The 18197-nt window shown below is 37.3% G+C and overlaps 1 protein-coding gene across 1 annotated transcript in view; it reads left to right on the top strand.

Moving 5' to 3' along the window:
* The window catches only part of PAX3 (paired box 3), a 105745-nt gene extending 87903 nt beyond the window's left edge, over positions 1–17842 (top strand). Inside the window, exons 8-9 of the mRNA XM_044669445.1 lie at positions 15458–15704; positions 17808–17842. Coding sequence (XP_044525380.1) covers positions 15458–15704; positions 17808–17842 — 282 coding nt within the window. The remainder of the gene's footprint in view (positions 1–15457; positions 15705–17807) is intronic.
* Positions 17843–18197: the final 355 nt, after the last annotated feature.

Genomic DNA, 18197 nt, shown 5'->3' with positions numbered 1-18197 from the left:
AAATCCCTTCCTTCCTTCCTTCCTTCCTTCCTTCCTTCCTTCCTTCCTTCCTTCCTTCCTTCCTTCCTTCCTTCCTTCCTTCCTTCCTTCTTTTCTCTTTCTCTCTGGAGGGAATAATTGTGAATTGATAAAAAACTTTAATTTTGTGGCTAAAAAGGACAATAGCAAAAAATCTTTTTCTGCTGAATTAATTTGTATAGTAAATCCCTTCTCCAAAAATGTAGTTTTGAAGTATAGATTGTATAAATCAATCTGACTATCCCTTCCCATTTTAGGCCCATTGAAACTACTCTGACTACTGAGGATCAAAGATGGAGAATGAGTATCCTGTTGTAACTAAGTTACTAGAATTAAAAGTTTTTCTTTGTAGTCAGTAATGCACAGAAGAGTCATACTAGCATCAATATGAGGCCAGTGGCCTGAATCAACCCTTTATATGTGGCTGGAATGCAACGCAAAGCTTTTAATTCATTACTGTATTTGCAAAATGGCAATATCTACAGAAATCTGAATACTTGCATATTTATTCAATTAGGGGCTGAATGTGGGCTTTGTACTGGGCAGACACAGAAGACTCGATTCAGTCATTAGTTGTGTACTATTTGTGGGTCTTTTGGAAGAATGTGTCCTTGAAAAACAGTCTGGGTTTCATCAGAGGTGTATGCATTTCTGTGTACAGTGCAGCATTAAAAATAAAGCCCACTCTCAACACTTAGTCAGTATTTGGTCAGTTAGCTATCTGACAGAACACTCTTGTGAGGGGACTTAGTTTGGTCCTCATTCCTCAATGAGCAAAGCTGGTGTGTTTTGGCACAGCCAAGTTGACTTAGCTTTGCCAGCTAGTAAGTTGTACGGAATCCTCATGCAGCACTGGATCGATGCTTGTCTATGTGGACTATGAGGTGATGTCTTTGTAATTTAATCCTTTCTTGCTTCTTTCCAGAATGAAAGAAGTAAACAATTATTTTAAAGAACTTTTTTTTTAATCGAGCGCTTATGGCTTATTTTAGGCAGTTGGGGTATGCAATCTAATCCAGGGGTTCTTAACCTTTTTGGCAGTCTGGCAAAACCTATAGAAGCTTTCTCAGAATAATTTTCATAATTGCACAGAATAAAATATACAGGATTGCAAAGGAAACCAATCATATTGAAAGATGTTATAATTTTTTTTTAAGTTCTCGGACTCCAGGTTAAGAACGGGGAGCTTATTATTTGGTCCTAGATTTAATACTTGTTTTCTTGTTTTCTTGTTTTTTTATTTTATTTTTATTTTCAGTAGCAAATTCTCTCTCCCTCCAGTCTCTCCCTCATCCATTGAAAAGGCAAGAAATATGACCCCCATTCTTTGGATCTGATCCTTGATTTTGTAGAATGTCATGGAACACACAGAGTTCCATGGCAGGATTCATTTGGAGCTGGAATGATTTTCTTGATTCTTGCTTGAGTGCAGGCATCTTTCTAAGCCACCTCTTTTGATGTCCAGTTCCTCAGAATGGTACAATCCTTTCTTTGTGGATTTCAGGAAACCAGAAAAAGAGTAATAATATCATCAAAAAACCAGTCCAGGAGAATGTAAACTTCTTGAGAGCAGGGATTGTTCTTATTTTATTATTGAATCCTTAGCTGCCTGGCTCACTGTCTGGCCCAAGTGGATAATTCACAAATGCTTGTTGAATAAATAAATATAGGAAGAGAGAAAAGGAAGGAAATCATCAATGAATTTAGTTCTTAGGTGAGAGATTATTCCACAAAGTCTTGCCTCTTGTATGGAGAGAGAAGAGAGTGGGAGGGTAATGGGAAAGAAAAGAAAGGGTAACCTATTGAGTTGGAAAATAATTGCCAGTTGGGTATAGGTTGCACTGAATTGAAAGCTGCCCTGAAACTTTAAGACAACTTGGTTTTATTACAAGGTCAGCTACTTCTGGGCAGTGAGTTCCTAGACCTGTTGGCTTTGGTGGCTATTACTCTCAAGATTTGTAATAAAGTAGGGCCATAAGGGGCTAATTCAGAATTGTGCCGAGGAGTAAATGATGAAACCTATGGTGAAGACTTGAAAAATGTACCATAATAGTATGTCAGCTTCTATTTCACTTATTAATATTATAATTTTCTGTAAAACAAATAAATTCTATGTTTACTTTTGGCAAAGGAGCTAATTGCAAATGCAAGATTGAAAAACTACTGAAATAAAGGAAGTTATCTTAATGACTGAGGTCCATTATTTGGATATTTTTGTAGGATTAAGGATTATATGTATAATATAATGATATGGATTTGGAGGTGGTAATTCTAATTTATCTCATATAATCAGGAAGTTTCCATTGCCACAAAAGATTATTGTAACGTGCTCAGCAAATAGGACTTACAGAATTATACTGTGTTAAAACCAGATTCATCAGAATAATAATGATGATAAAGGCAGTATATTACTACTATGAGAGACAGTGGGGGTCTAGTAGATGGAGAATAGATATTGGAATGGGGAAAACCTGAGTCATTTTCTTGCCTTTATTATATATTAGTTGTGTGACCATGGAATTCTTTGTGACATCAGCAGCTCACCAAGATTGTAAGAATTACATTAGATCAATGAGTAATTATTACCATTAAGAGTTCCCCCACACCTATGGCAATATAGGTCTGGATCTCTTTTCCAGAAAGAGTACATGGCATAGTGGTTAGAGCTGGACCTGAAGTCTTGGGTTTGAAGCCTATTTTAGGTAATTATTAGCTAGTCAAGTTATTTAAGGTCTCAACCTCAGTTTCCTTATTTGTAAAATGAGCACTTACCTCAAATTTGAGGATCAAATGAGATAATGTAAAGTGTTTTGCTAGCCTTAACACAAATGTCAGTTATTATTACTATTTCTGAAAATAGTAGTCCATGTGCTTTTCATTCTTTAGAGAAAAAAGATGGACCGTTAAATTAGAACATTCTTCTTGCCTAATTGAATGAGTTCATTGGGTGTGTGTGTGTGTATGTGTGTGTGTTTGAGAAAAGTCTGTTTCTTCTTTCTATATCCAGTTTATCTTGTGTGGTATCAGAAGGGAGTATATATTTCATAAAGTCTAAACAATAGCAATGATAACAATAGGGCAAAAGTGAAAAATACCCAATGCCCTGCAACTTGGGCTTTTCATTAGGTTAGGGATGACAGTAACAAGAATCACAGAGGATGAAACAGGTTTTGGATCCAAGGAGCCATGTCATAATTTTGGACCAAGCCAAGCCATTTGGAATCAATTATTAACATTGATAGGATACCAAAACTGTAGTCTATTAAAGGGGCTGATTTTAATTCTTTTGTATCTAATGGCTGATCTGATAGAAACAATGGCATTTCTGTTCATTTGTTCACTTAATAATTATTTATTTAACATCTCTTGTACTGTACTGAGGTACTGGGGATACAAGAAAAAAATGAAGTAAAACCATCAAGAGTGTGAGAGTGGGATGATTGATCCTTGTGTATGTGAACTCAGTTCTGGCTAGACCAATGGTTCCCAAACTTTTTTGGCCTACCACCCCCTTTCCAGAAAAAATATTACTTAGCACCCCTGGAAATGAATTTTTAAAAAATTTTTAATAGCAATTAATAGGAAATATAAATGCACCTGTGGCCATCACCGCTCTCCTGGATTGCTGCAGCACCCACCAGGGGGCAGTGGCACCCACTTTGGGAATCACTGGCTAGAGCATTTTGAGTGCTTTGGCTTTTTAGCCAACCATGAGACTCCTTGTTACTTCAGAGCACTCTCCCTGCAGCCACTCATGTTTGAAAATAAGTTCATGAAAGTCTTTCCTGTCGGACTGAAACCAAAATGGGAATATTGCAGATATTCTGTAGAACTTACCAGGAAGGGCAAATTCAAGCATGTGCTCAGGATTTACAACTCAGTGGCCAGTCCTCACATTAGAGCAGCAGAGTTCATAGAATTACAGCATAGAGATTTGGAGTTGTAAGTTATTGGTTCAGATCTCTGGGATCAGATATGGATTGTGTCTTGGGGTAGAGCATATTCTTAACTTGGCGATGCAACATAACCATCTAGTGTCAGCCTCCCAGGAATTTTGTATTCTTTGCCATCTTTGCCATCATGGTATTTAAAGTGAAAGGGGCGTTAGAAGGTTTAATGATTTGCCCAAGTTCAAACAAGTAAGAAGTAACAGTAGTGAGATTTGAATTCAGGTTCTTTGACTCTAATAAATTTAGAGTTTGAAAAGAGCTTAAAATATGTCATTTAACTCCCTCCTTTTGCATTTAAGGAAATCAAGGCCCAGAGAGATTAAGTGAATTTTCTCAGGTTTTTCAGACACCAAGGAGGATCTAGTGCTCTTTCCATTATTCCACACTTTGTGTTTAGAGGTTTTAATGGCCTAGAAACATGTTCAGTTTCCTTGGTCTTTAAATGAATGAAAGTTCATTTTGTCCCATGATGCAGAAGAAACAGATTAAAAAAATAAAAAAGAGGTTCCTTAAATCTTAGCATGGATCTCCCTTCATTTTCCCACATAGTATTCTAAGGAAGAAACTCAGTGCTGCAGTAGACAGAATGCTGGACTTGGAGTCAGGAAACCTGGGTTCAAATATGACCTCAGATACTTACCAGCTGAGTGACTCCAAACAAGTCACTTAATCCTATTTGCCTCAGTTTCTCATCTGTAAAATGAGTTGGAGAAGGAAATGGCCAACCACTCTAGTATCTGCCCCAAGAAGACCCCAAATAGTGTCACAGAGTTGAACACGACTGAACAGAAAATATACAATGTATTTTAACTTGAAACTTATTCATGAGATCATCTGATTCAACCGGCTACCTTTTAAACCAACCAAGAGACATTAGCCAAATTCTTTCTTCTTTTTAATGGGCATACAGAGATGCTTTGCTTGATAATTTTAAATGCATTAATGCATTTAGTTAATGCATAATTTAAAAAATATACTTCACCTGAATTTAGACACAGTAGAATCTTTCCTTCCAACTCCCTTCTGTACTGTATAGCTGGAGCTCATCTTTGATTTTTTTTTTTTAAGAATGGGGATGTAGCCGGACCTTGGTTACCATAGGAATGTAACACAAGGATAACATATGTCCCCAAACTCCCTATTTCTTATTCTGGTCCTTATCCATGTTCTCTCTCATCCTCAGACCTTTCTCCAGTGATGCTAGTAGAATTGAAAATTGACTTCAGAGTTCACCTCTTTGGATTATTCAGTTCTTTATCCGTGTTCTCTCTCATCCTCAACCCTTTCTCCAGTGATGCTAGTAGAAATGAAAATTGACTTTGGGATTTCACCTCTTTGGTTAGAGAAAAGAATCCACATGTGTTCTGGCTGTCTTCGTTCTGTGTGAAGCAGCTACTCAGGCTTAGGACATTAGCAGGGGGTTCTCACCAACAGTGGCAAGACTCAAGGCATGTCAGCTTCTCAAAAAGAAACTTTCTGCCAGAGTTTGGGAATGCCCTCTGACAACAGGTAGGCTTCCAAGGCAAAAGCTAACGAGTCATTTATTACCAGCTTAGCATGTATTTCAGTATCAAGCTGTGGACCCAAGTTCATAGTGGCTTTCAATGAAAGGTGTGTGTTTTGGGGGGGACAGAAACAGTGCAGCAATTCTTTAAAGGAACCATGTGTTCTTCCCTTCTGGATATTTTTACTTTGCAGGCTGTTAAAGACTGATTTAAAAACCAGCACTGCATTTTAGTATGGGGGGGATGCCTGAGTACCCCAGAGCTCTTTCCCTCTGGAAGGAACAATTAATAGCTTATGTGTCCTGATAGCCTCATGAAATTAAAACAAGATACGCAGCTCACTTTCCACAGGCATTTTCGATTCAATTCAACAGACATTCATTAAGAGTTGCGATGTGCAGAGCATCGTGCTAAGCCTTTGAAATATAAAGATCGGTATGATGGGGACTGTGTTCTCGAGGAGCTTAGGGTAGACGACACTCATGTAGTTCTCAAAGGTTTACAAAGTGCTTTACACCAGTGGCTAACCTCAGCCTCACGAGAAGTTTGTGGATTAGATATGACAAATACATACCATTCTCCTTTTACTGGAGAGAAATATCAGTTGCAGTTATACAAGGGAAATGGGATAAGTATAAACAAGAAGTTTGGGGTAGCCCTACATCAGGGGGTTCATATTTTGGGGCCCGTGAACTAAAAAAAATTCTTTGATACCTCTTGCTGTATGTGGTTTCATTTACAATATTATATATTTAAAAACATTCTGAGAATGAGTCCATGTCCACTGGCTTTCCCAGTCTTCCAAAGAAGTCCATCTCACACTCACACAGATGCACGGACACATGGACAGACACACATATACTTGCACACAAGCCAGGCACCCCTAGAACTAAGAACTCAAAGTAGAGAGAGAATTCTGGGCTGCGTGTGAGAATATCGAGAGTTTGGCTGGAAAAGAGAGAATGAGATGGGAGGAATATAAATAAGGTTAGAAAGGAAGAAGGGAGCCAGGTTTTGGAGGGCCATGAATGTCAGGACCAGGAGTTTCTGACCCTACCTGGAAGGCGATGGAGAGCCACTGGGCAGAGGGTCAGGTTACGCAGGTAGTGAAGGTCAGACTGGAGACAGGAAGCAGAAAGAGTAAGTCAGAGGCTGTGAGAAGAGGGCAGATAGGATGGAGGAACCTGAATGCAGATGTTCTAGAAAAAAAAAATGATTGACAAAGTGATTTTGCTCACGGGCTCATCCTTTGGGGGACTGCTGGGGGTCTGAGAAATTTTCTGAAGCGAAAAGCGTTAACAGCAGGTAATGTCATTCCTCTTAGAAACAGTTTGAGAGTCTCTGTGTTAAGTGATGAATGAGGGTATCTGACCCACATCTGTTTTACATTAGAATGGAACATTGCCCTGACATCGTCAGGAGCATTTGTCAAGATTCCCTGGACAGAGCTTCTGTAAATTATATGCCGCAAATGTGTCAGGGTCAGATAAGAGGATATCATTAACGCCACTGAAGTTTACTCAGGATTCTGTCAGTCCAACTTAATATGTTAACGGCCAACAATTTTCCTTGAGCTGTTTCATTAAATCTTTCATTCATAGGAAGGGGAAAAAAAAGTATGTATCTCTGCCCTTCCCCCCAATAATGCACATGTTCTTTTCTCATAAATCATATTAATTGCAGACATGGTCACAAAGCATATTAAATGCAGGCATGCGTAAATGAATTAAAACATATGAGAATTTTATTATGCCTATGGTGGGTCAAATACCAACTGTATTAATGGGCAGGAACCTTCCTTTAAGCATATAAGCTTTTTTTCTTAATGGGCTCCTTTTTTTTTTTTTTTTTTTTTTGATAATCAGTGGATGGGTTATATGATAGTTCCTAATGAGCCAGAAGCCATCATCTATTTCTTTTTAGTTTTTTTTTTTTAACCCTGATATCTTTTATGTATATCCTTCTATATCAATTTTATTTGTTACAGGGCTAGGCAATGAGGGTTAAGTGACTTGCCCAGGGTCACACAGCTAAGAAGTGTCTGAGGCCAGAATTGAACCTAGGACCTCCTGGCCATCATCTATTCTTAATCCTTCAATAAGTGAAAAAAAAAAATTCAAATGCTTTGCCTGGGTTTCCATTTTGGGAAATCGATCCATCTGACTTGCCGCCATGGATTTAACTTGCCCTGAAGTTTTCCAATCGGAGAAATTATTTTGTGCTATCTGTAGTTGGAGACAGATATTTTAAAGAATTGCTTAAACACAAATCATTCCCATGATTTCTCACACCACATCGAGGCCAGGCATTTCAAGGATATTTACCATAGTCTCTGTAAAAAAAAAAATAAAATCAGAAGCATCCTATGCATCCTACTTAATATTTCCTGTGCTTTTATGATGTGACAGAAGCAGAAAGTTGTAAAAATGGGGTTAAGAATGCCTTCACTAAAGCTGAGTTAAAGGGGGTCTTTTCCCCTCGGTGACTGGCTAGGTAAGCACCGGCCATGCCCTTCCTGTAACTCCTTGTATGGGTGATAAGGTCATGAGCCATACTTTGAGAGAAACCTCTGCCTTCAGGCAACTTCCCGCTTAGAGCTTTCAAAGAGACATGAGCAAAAATCTAATTATTTAGATGCTAATCAACTGCAGGATCATTCCTAAGGCATTTGAATCCGAAGAAGATATTTTCAGGAAAAGCTCTCCTGTTTAAGTTTAGACTTTTCAACCTTGAAGTCACAGACACGGAAACTTAACTATTAAATGACTCCTGAAATGGACAGAATTGACTGAAAAACCTGTGAAGAAATGGTTGTTTTTTTTTTGGGGGGGGGGGCGGTGTGGAAGGCAGAGGGGTTTGTTCCTGAGGCTAAACTATGGCTAGTATTTACTTTGTTCAGTAGCCTTTTGGAGGGTTAAGGAACCCCAAGAAAGTAAAACCTTGTTATTAGTGGGGCTAGTAGAAGAATTAACAAAAAAGAAGATTGAAAGTGTTGGAAGAGGGAGCACATCTGGTCAGTTAAACTAAGAAGGAAAAGAGAGCCTCATACCAATGGGTCATGTGGAAGAAAAAGAAGCACCCAGATGTGCACAGTAATTTGCTAAATCATTTTAGATTCTTGATAAACTCGGTACATTTTCAATTGAGGGCAAAACCGGAGTGTGTGTGCCAAGACAAATATTTTCCAGACACATAATTTTAAATGTAAATCTTAATTTGGCCTGCAGTTTTTATCTTTTAAATTTAATCTCACAATAGGAAAATTAATTCAAGGGAAATATGGCATGAAGCAAACATAAAGAGCTCGATTTTCCTGAACCATATAATTTTCCAATCAGATATAAACAACCTATCTAGAATTCTGAAACTGGAGAATAAGTCAAAAAGAAAGCTTGGAAAATTCCTCTAATAAATGAAGAAAACTGAGGGACATCTACAAGTCAAAATGCAGCATTAAAAAAAAATACACACACACAAATTTCACAGGACATCCTCCCAAAGACTTAAAAATAGTGAATATGGCACATTTTGATTAGAGGTTGTAGCATCTGAGATCCTTCTTAAGACTTCTTCACTTAGATGGGGGCGGGGGGAGGTACACAAAATGTGAAAATAGAAAAAAACAAAGCGAAACCTTTCAGAGTACAAAATCCAGCCATTTAAAAAAAGTCTCTGGTGATGACACATATACAACTTACCTTACATTTACTGAATTTGTAGAAACAAATGAAAAGCCATGGAATTTTTCTTCCTTCCCTTTAGTATTGCCCACAAAAAAAAAAAAAAAAAAAGAAATTCGATTGTACTTGGATTTGAGTGTGTTTTGTCTTTAATTTTTTTCAATGGCCTTTAAGCATATATTTAAAAATTAAATAAGCAGTAAAAATACCAGTAAACAGCCCAGGATTCATAAGCTACCCCTCTTAAGTATATAGGTAAATTGAATGAAAATTTGTTTTTTTAAATAAAAAATTGCTAGATGTAGTTTAAATTTAATCACCTGGTCATAAGTAATTGCAAGGAAAATGCATTTAAAAGTCACATGAAAAAAAGTCTTGTCAGAGTCCTTATAAGGAAAATGTAACTGGAAAATATTTTTTACTAATGTTGGTGGTGCTCTAAAAAGCTCATTTCCCAAGCTTCACTTGCTGGAGAAGAAATTCCCATAGCTTCCCTCCTACCACATGAAATACAGAACTGCCTTTTAAAGAAACAAACATAAAAGTGTAATGTGATCCTTCCATAGAGACTTGAGGTTTTAAATTATGTTAAGGGAAAGTAAAGTATATATTTTCTATTGATATTCCTTATATATTTTCTAATCTGAATTTCCTTGTTAATTTCTTAATTGCAAATCATCCACACACAGTGAGACCTTTTCAGGACAATCTATCTCAAAGTCAAAGAAGGAAATCTGAAAGACAAATGTGTACATCAGCATCTTTTCTGTTATAATCACTTCTATATTTCCATTTAAGAGGCAAGGTGAAAGCTTTTGGAAGAATACCTACCTTATGATAACTCCTTTGAAAAACTGGGGTGCCTTACAATAGAACACATCATCAGAGGTGATAAACATGTGATTTATGTGGATTTATTAATTCTGGGGCTTTTTCAAAAAGAGCAAATGTAGTAAAACTCCTATAGTTCTTCCTTCATGATGATTTCTTAGAGAAGTCAAAGAATTTCCAGTCTTTTCCCTCCCCAAATCCATAGCTGCCAAAACAATTTTCCTAGAGCCCTAGTCTGACTATGTCACTTTCTTGATCAAACTCCTCCCCATTGCAATGGATAAAATGCAAACTACTTGACTTCATATTTAAGACTCTGTGCTGTCCAGCTCTGATTTACTTGCTAGTCATATTTCTCATTACTTCTATCTACTGCATTCCAGTCAAATTAGTCTAGTTGTCTAGTCCCTACACTTTATATCCTGTCTCTTGCCTTTGTGTATTTTTCTCAGGCTATTTCCCTTTCCTGAAGTGGTCTTGAGTATAAAGAGTGAAATTATAAATAAATTAGGTGAACATAGAATAATATACCTGTCAGATCTATGGGAAAGGAAGGAATTTAGGTCCAACCATGAGACAGAGAACATTACAATATAAAATGAATAATTTTGATTATATTAAATTAAAAAGGGTTGGTACAAACAAAACCAATGCAACCAAAATTAGAAGGGAAGCAACAAATTGAGAAAAAAATTTTATAACAAAAATTCTTTGACAAAGTTCTAATTTCCCTTTCCTGGAGTGGACTCCCTCTTCCTCTCCATCTCCCAAAGTCTTCTTTCAAGGATCAGCTACTACTGTCTCCTCTGAGGAGCTTTTCTTGATCTTAGATTTTTTTAGAGAATTTTGTCTGAATTTCTCCTTTGCTTCATCACACATGGCTGAGTGATATATATTGTACCCCTTCCCTCCTTACTGGAATGTCGTCTTGAAGGTGATGAATAATGTCAGAGATCAAAGACAACTGTACTGTAGGTCATCAGGAGCTGGAAGGCCATAATGTCCAATCCCTTCATTAGCTGCAGAGGAGACCTCAGAGGTCATCTTGTTCCACCTCCTCACTTTACAGATGAGGAAACAGACACCTAGAGACATTAGGTCAGTGGCCCAGGATATACAAGTCTTGAATGGCAGACTTGAGATTCAAACTCAATTCTTCTTATTTCAGATCGAGTGCTTCCTCCTACTTTCATTATACCACATGTATGATGAAAAATAAACAAAATGGACCTGATATCTTTGGGAGAGAGCACAATGCCTTGCACCCAGAGGAAGCTTAATTTAATTTGTCTGGTGAATTTATGAATAACATTTAGGGGGTCATCATTAAAACAACTGGTAAGGGCAGCCATAGGATTTAGGTAGGACTAATAAGGTCCATAAGGACTATTTGTCCTAACCTTTTCACTTTATAAATAAGGAAAATGAAACAAATACTACTGGCACTACCTACCTACCCTCATATTTTGTTCTGAGGAAAACCATTTCATAAATTTTAAAGTGCTGCATAAATGTGTCTGAGTCTTTTTCTTCTTCCTCCTACTTTCACAATTGCTTTCCTTCTCTACCTCCTATTTTCTGCCTTTCCCCTCTTCCCTTTTCCTTCTCTCCCTTGCCTAGTTCTTTCTGCTTCTCTTTCCCTTCCTCTTTTCCTCTTCTCACCTCCTTTTTCTTGCCCTGTGCCTTTTTCCTTCTTTTTCCTTAATCTCTTCTCTCCTCCCTTTTCCTTCTTCTTCTTCAATTTGCTCCACTTTCTCTCCCTTTCTTCCCCTTCTTTCTGGCCCACCCTCTTCTCTTCTCTCCCCATTCTCCTTTTTCCCCATCTTTTTTTCTTCCCCTTACCCTCCTTTTCTCCCCTTCCCTTTTCCTTCTCTTTTGCCTCTTTTCCCTTCTCTTCCTTCTTTTCCTCTTCCTTCTATTTTCTGTTTTCCCTCCTCTCCTATTACTCTCTCTTCATTTTCCTCTGGGTCCAGCAAAAATACAGAGTCTGTTGAAGTGTGCTGATAGAAACATTCCAGAGCTTTATACTCCACTGCAACAAATAGTAGATTGAAATTCTCTAATTCATTGACCTCTGAAGGGTGATGATACATTCAAAACTCATTCCAGGGAATGGATTTGATATATAAGTAGTCCTCATTTTTTTCACCTAGGACATCCACTACAGATAAGTAGAGATGACATTCTTGCTGGGTTTCAAAGCTTTTTCACCTGAAAGAAATGTGGCAGGGGATGAAAGACAGTTATCATGCAAATGTACACAGCTATCAACTTCAGTTGAGAGCACATGCTTGGGAGAAAATACTGCTTTTTTTTTTCCTCTACAGCTTAAGCATATTTGTCTGACTGTCCATTCTATCTATCCCCTAGCTGATGTGATAGTGATTGAATTCAGATTCCATGCATTTCATAAGAAACTGATGAGGCCCAGCTACCAATTTAAAACTTTTAATTTTCGTGCACATTTTCTTGTGTCATTGGCTTTTTTAAAATTCATGAATTGGTAAAGTAGCAACTTGGAATTTTTGTTTTAGACTAGCTAAGATTCTTATTGATGGAGCTTATTTCAAAGGAAAGGATTTGGATTTTTTCCCTAACCATCCCTTTTCTTGATTCCTGACTGTGACATCCTCCACCTTTTTTTTAAGCCTCCCATTTTTATATTCCTAAAATAATATTTATTTCTTCTTGCCCACCATGTTTGTTATGCACGTCCAGACTTCTCATAATAATTGCCCCTGGACAAGATCTATTTTTTCAAGCATGTCCTACTCTCTAATAGCACAGGAACAATTTTGTCTGATGAAGGAAAATGTGTAATGAATTAATTTTCATGAGATTTCCTTGCTAACACTGGAAACCTGTAGGTGTAGCTCTTAGGGGGAAAAATAGACTGAAGAAGTAATTTTCTTTCCCCTCTAGACTTTCTTAGTTATGTTCAAGATTGGGAGAGGAGGACATAAAATCATGATTTCTGAGCATCCAGCTGTGGCGTGCAACCCTATGGTTCTTTCACTACTTGTGATATTGGCTAGGCCCTACAAAATAGAAAAGTCCTTGTGTTACAATGATTTTGATTTTGTTCAGAGTTGTGATAGTCAATTCCTGTTCATTTGATTTTTGTAAGTTGCCCACCACCCCACCTCACTGTGCTCCAGGATGTCTTTAGGCTATGGCTGGGAATCAGCATTAGATCTTCATGCTTTTTAAAAAGAAAGATGTTTGCCAATATTTTAATATTCAAATGGAAATAATAAGAAAAAAAGAAAATAAATGAGCGGTTTTGAAACTTTAAAAACAATTTATTTTGTGTTACTAAAAGAGCCAAGAGGAAGATAAGAAATCATGCTATTTTCCAGGTCATAATTGTTGATTATACAATACTGAATGAATACATAATATATAAAGCATGATTCCAAATTAAATTTTAAATGGAAAACCCACAATGTTACATCACTGAATATGATCTTACCACTGATTTGCTCCCTCTCATAGCTGACAGGAATTGGTCTGTGGTTTTGGAGGGGTCGAAGCTGGGGAAGGCATTCTGTAACAAGGTCAAGGGAAGGAAAATGTGTATTTCAACTTCTTGAGACAGACATTTCTCCTTGTTTTATGCTGTCTTTGAGTCTCATTTCACTGATAAACATGACTTTTGGCACCTTTCCTGGTCACAGCAAGTTAGAAAAATTTATTTTTAGAACTTTTATGAATAAAGGAGGCCATGAATTGGAAAGTGAGATTTATATGATATAGAATAAGTTAGAATGTAAAGAATTTAAGAAACTGTCAATAGGCAATGTAGAAACTACTGAGTAGATAGATGGTGTTCCTTTCAGCTGAGTTGACTAGACCTTGGATTGGGTTAAAATTCACAGATAGGGAACTGAGTATAGATATCAGGATCATTGGGTCAGTTTCTAAAGGGATTTGCAAAGTTATCTTTTTTTGGCCATTTTCCGATTCCCCTAATGTCTGATTTAGGTAGAAGCCTGGATGTAGGAAGATGGACAAGACTGACTTTGGGTAATTTTTTAGAATGGTGGTTCTCAGAGTATAGTTGAGAGTCTCCTGGGGATCCCTGACACACTTGTGGGGAGGGCGGTCTGTGAGGTCAAGAACTATTTTCATAGCAATATTAAGGCATTTTAGTTTCTAATATAGTAAATATCAGTAGCTATGACCTACAAAAAAAATTCTTTGGGAGAGGGGGTCTTCGATACATTTTAAGAGTTTAAAGGGTCCCGAGACCAAAAATTCAAGAACTGAAACTCTAGTGCTATTTTAGGTGGGAAAAATGGTCTTTTGATTAGAATGACAGCCAGGGAGGCTCAATTCCTTCCCTATGCTGGGATGTTTTTTAGGGGGGGAAAAGGGGGACACATTTTAAATTTCTCTATTCCTCAGATTTCCTAAATTATAACATAAATAACATTTAGCTTAAGAATGACTTTGAGACCTTTATATTCACAAAATTCTAAAGGGAAATATTGCTCATTGAACAATGTTTATTATGTGCCTACTATGTGCCAGACACTGTATTAGGTGCTGGACTGTTAGAATGGTCCCTACCCTCAAGGCACACATCATGAACACAACTAAGTAAATACAAAATAGTTTTGAGGGTGGGAAGTTTGCAGGTATTGTAACCCTGACCTTATGTGAGAATTTCAGAGACCGTGTGTGGGCTGAGCAGTTCACTGGACTGTGTGAACTTCAGGAAGTCATTCACTCTTCTTGAGTTATGGTTCTCCGGCTGCAAAATTAATTACACACTTACCTCAATCACCAGGGTGTGGTAAGGGTCACTGAGCTAATGTTTGTGGAACACTTCAGCACCCTCATCTGAAAGTTATTAGGTTTACTGAGATGTTATTTGAAGAAAGTAAAAAAAAAAACAACACAAAAACTTTTGTCTTCTCTTAAGATCACTGACACAAAAAAACTTTTTCCAACATATTAATATTTATGGTTCTTCTGTCTTTATCCTGTTCTTCTTTTCTAGCCTTTCAACAAGTGCAAAACATGTTTGTCTAGAAATAAAATGGAAACTGTATGGAGAAAAGGAAGGTTTTATTTTATTTGTTTTAAAAGAGATCAATACTATTAATTTTCCCTTATAAAAAGTCAGCTAAAATATCTGTGCTTCTCTTATACAGAGGACTTATAAAACATTCTGATGTAACGTTTGATCAGATATCAAGAGAGGAGAAAGAGAAATGATTTATGTGATATGTGAACACATGTGGTGCCTCTTCTCACTTCCCTGTCCTTCCCCCAAATACCTAAACTAAAAGTTATCATTTAGTTATATGATGTGACTATGTTATTTCCTGGGCACTTCTAGGTCACCCTCTATCAATATGTTTCCTTAAGAATTAGAGAATCAATTCTCAACAGTATTTTTTTAGCCACCCACAGGACACAGTTTTTTATTCATTTTAACTTCTTCATTCTCTCTCTTTTCTTGTAGGTAATGGGACTCTTGACTAACCATGGTGGAGTACCTCACCAGCCCCAGACTGATTATGCTCTTTCTCCTCTCACTGGGGGCCTAGAACCAACCACTACTGTGTCTGCCAGCTGCAGTCAGAGACTAGACCATATGAAGAGCTTAGATAGTCTGCCAACATCTCAGTCCTATTGCCCTCCAACCTACAGTACCACAGGTTATAGCATGGATCCTGTCACAGGCTACCAATATGGACAATATGGACAAAGTGAGTACTAAGTCTTGGAAGTCTTACTATTGCATTGTTTCTTTGTACTCTGGAAAAATTATTAATTCAAACATTGTGATGTAAATATGTATATCTGTATAAATGTATGTATCTCTAATAACTGACATTTATACAGCACTTTAAAATTTGCAAAGTGCCCTCTCTATATATTCTCATTTGTGCCAAAAAATAGGCCTGCCAGGAAAGTGCTATAGATGTCATCTTGTTCCTATCTTACAGATGAGGAAACTGAGGTTAAAAGATGTTAAATAGTTTACTCAAGGTCTTAGAGCTAGTAAGTGTCTGAGGAGGAATTCAAACGACTAAGTTTTCCTGAATTCAGACACAATTTGGCTTCTTTAAGATAATAGCTTAAATTTATATAGCACCTTAGAGTTTGCTTTCTGTTTATTATCTTATTTCATCTTACTGAGAATTTTACAAGAGTGGTGCTATTTTTATGCCCTTTTTACAGATAAGGAAATCCAGGCTCAGAGAAGTTAAATGATTTGTTTTGAATCATACAGCATCTGATGTGGGATCTGAAATGATCTATTACCTATCAATCTATCTAATCTGTCTACCTAGTTTAAATAGCTTCTGTCTATCACTCATCAATCTATCTAGTCCATCCATCCATTTCATTTATCTTCTATCCATCATCTATTAATCTACTTATCTAATCTATCTCCATTTTCTATCGTCCATTTACTGCTCTTTGCAATCCATCTATCTAGCTATAATTCATCAATCAATCTAATTCATCCATAGCCATGTATCTTATCTAACCTCTAATCCATCTATCTACCTATCAACAATTCATCAATATTTCTAAACCATCCATATCCATCTCTCTTACCTAATACCTATCATCCATCTCTCTTTCCATTCTCTCATCTATCTATCTATCTATCTATCTATCTATCTATCTATCTATCGAACTATCATCTATCTATCTATCTATCTATCTATCTATCTATCTATCTATCTATCCATCCATCCATCAAACTATCTATCTATCTATCTACCTATCCATCCAACTATCTATCTATCTATCTATCTATCTATCTATCTATCTATCTATCTATCTATCCATCCAACTATCTATCCACCTATCCATCCATCCATCCATCCATCCATCCATCTATTTATCTACTCATCTATCTACCTATCCACCCATCCACCCATCCACTCATCTATCCATCCATCTATCTATCTATCTATCTATCTATCTATCTATCTATCTATCTATCTATCTATCTATCTACCTATCTATTTATCTACCCACCCATTCATCTATTCATCCATCCATCTATCCATGCATCCATCCATCCACCCACCTATCCATATATCTATCTATCTATCTATCTATCTATCTATCTATCTATCTATCTATCTATCTATCTATCTATCTATCTATTTATCTACCCACCCATTCATCTATTCATCCATCCATCCACCCACCCATCCATCCATCCACCCATCCATCCATCCATCCATCTATCTATCTATCTATCTATCTATCTATCTATCTATCTATCTATCTATCTACCCACCCATTCATCTATTCATCCATCCATCTATCCATGCATCCATCCATCCACCCACCCATCCATCCATCCATCCACCCATCCATCCATCCATCCATCTATCTATCTATCTATCTATCTATCTATCTATCTATCTATCTATCCATCCATCCATCCAAGAATCAGATCTGTCCCTGAGATACTGCATCAAAAAAGAGTTTGGTTGCATAATTATTTTCTCAAGTGATGTCAACAACATCTTGATGTTATTAATTGCCGAGACATGAAACCTGATTGCCATTAGGTAAAACATAAGGGTTGGCCAAGATGATATAATCACTGGCAGCCCAGTATTAGAAACACATGTTCTTAATGAGGTCAGCTCAAGACTCATTATAGCATATACTCCCAGACACAGAGAGTTTTGTCAAACTTGTCCCAGGAATAAAAATATTAGTCCCTTTCCTTTGATACCCCGGTATTAAATATGACATGGTCAACCTGTAGCTGACGTTGCCCCTTGCTGTGAAGTTGTCACAGCATGACTTAAAAAGCTCCTTTTGCTCTCTTGCAGGTGCCTTTCATTATCTGAAGCCAGATATCGCATAAATGAACTGTCCACTTTGAGTTAAGTCTGGTCCTGTTTCCAGTCTCCATTACATAGACATGAAGAATCCTCTCTGAAAAAGTCAATCCCTTTGGCCGTGGGGTGGGGGTGGGGAGGGTCATTGTGACGGAAGGTACAGGAGAGTTGTTTTCTTTCTCCAGTAGTTGTTTTCAATATACTCTTGGACATGTTGGACAAAACAGGTGAGAAGAGGAAGACCTTGGGCGATCCAAGACCAGTGGGGCTTTTAAGGCAATGATTTAACATGGCCACACAGCAAAATACTCAAACAGTTTAGCGCTGACTGAGAGAACACATTCCATTCTTGCTCCTTTGAGAAATACCTGGACTGATTTG

This window comes from Gracilinanus agilis, chromosome 3, assembly GCF_016433145.1.
Source record: "Gracilinanus agilis isolate LMUSP501 chromosome 3, AgileGrace, whole genome shotgun sequence".
NCBI lineage: Eukaryota > Metazoa > Chordata > Mammalia > Didelphimorphia > Didelphidae > Gracilinanus > Gracilinanus agilis.
The sequence above is the reverse complement of the archived record's forward strand: the minus strand, read 5'-3'. Positions and strand labels throughout refer to the sequence as shown.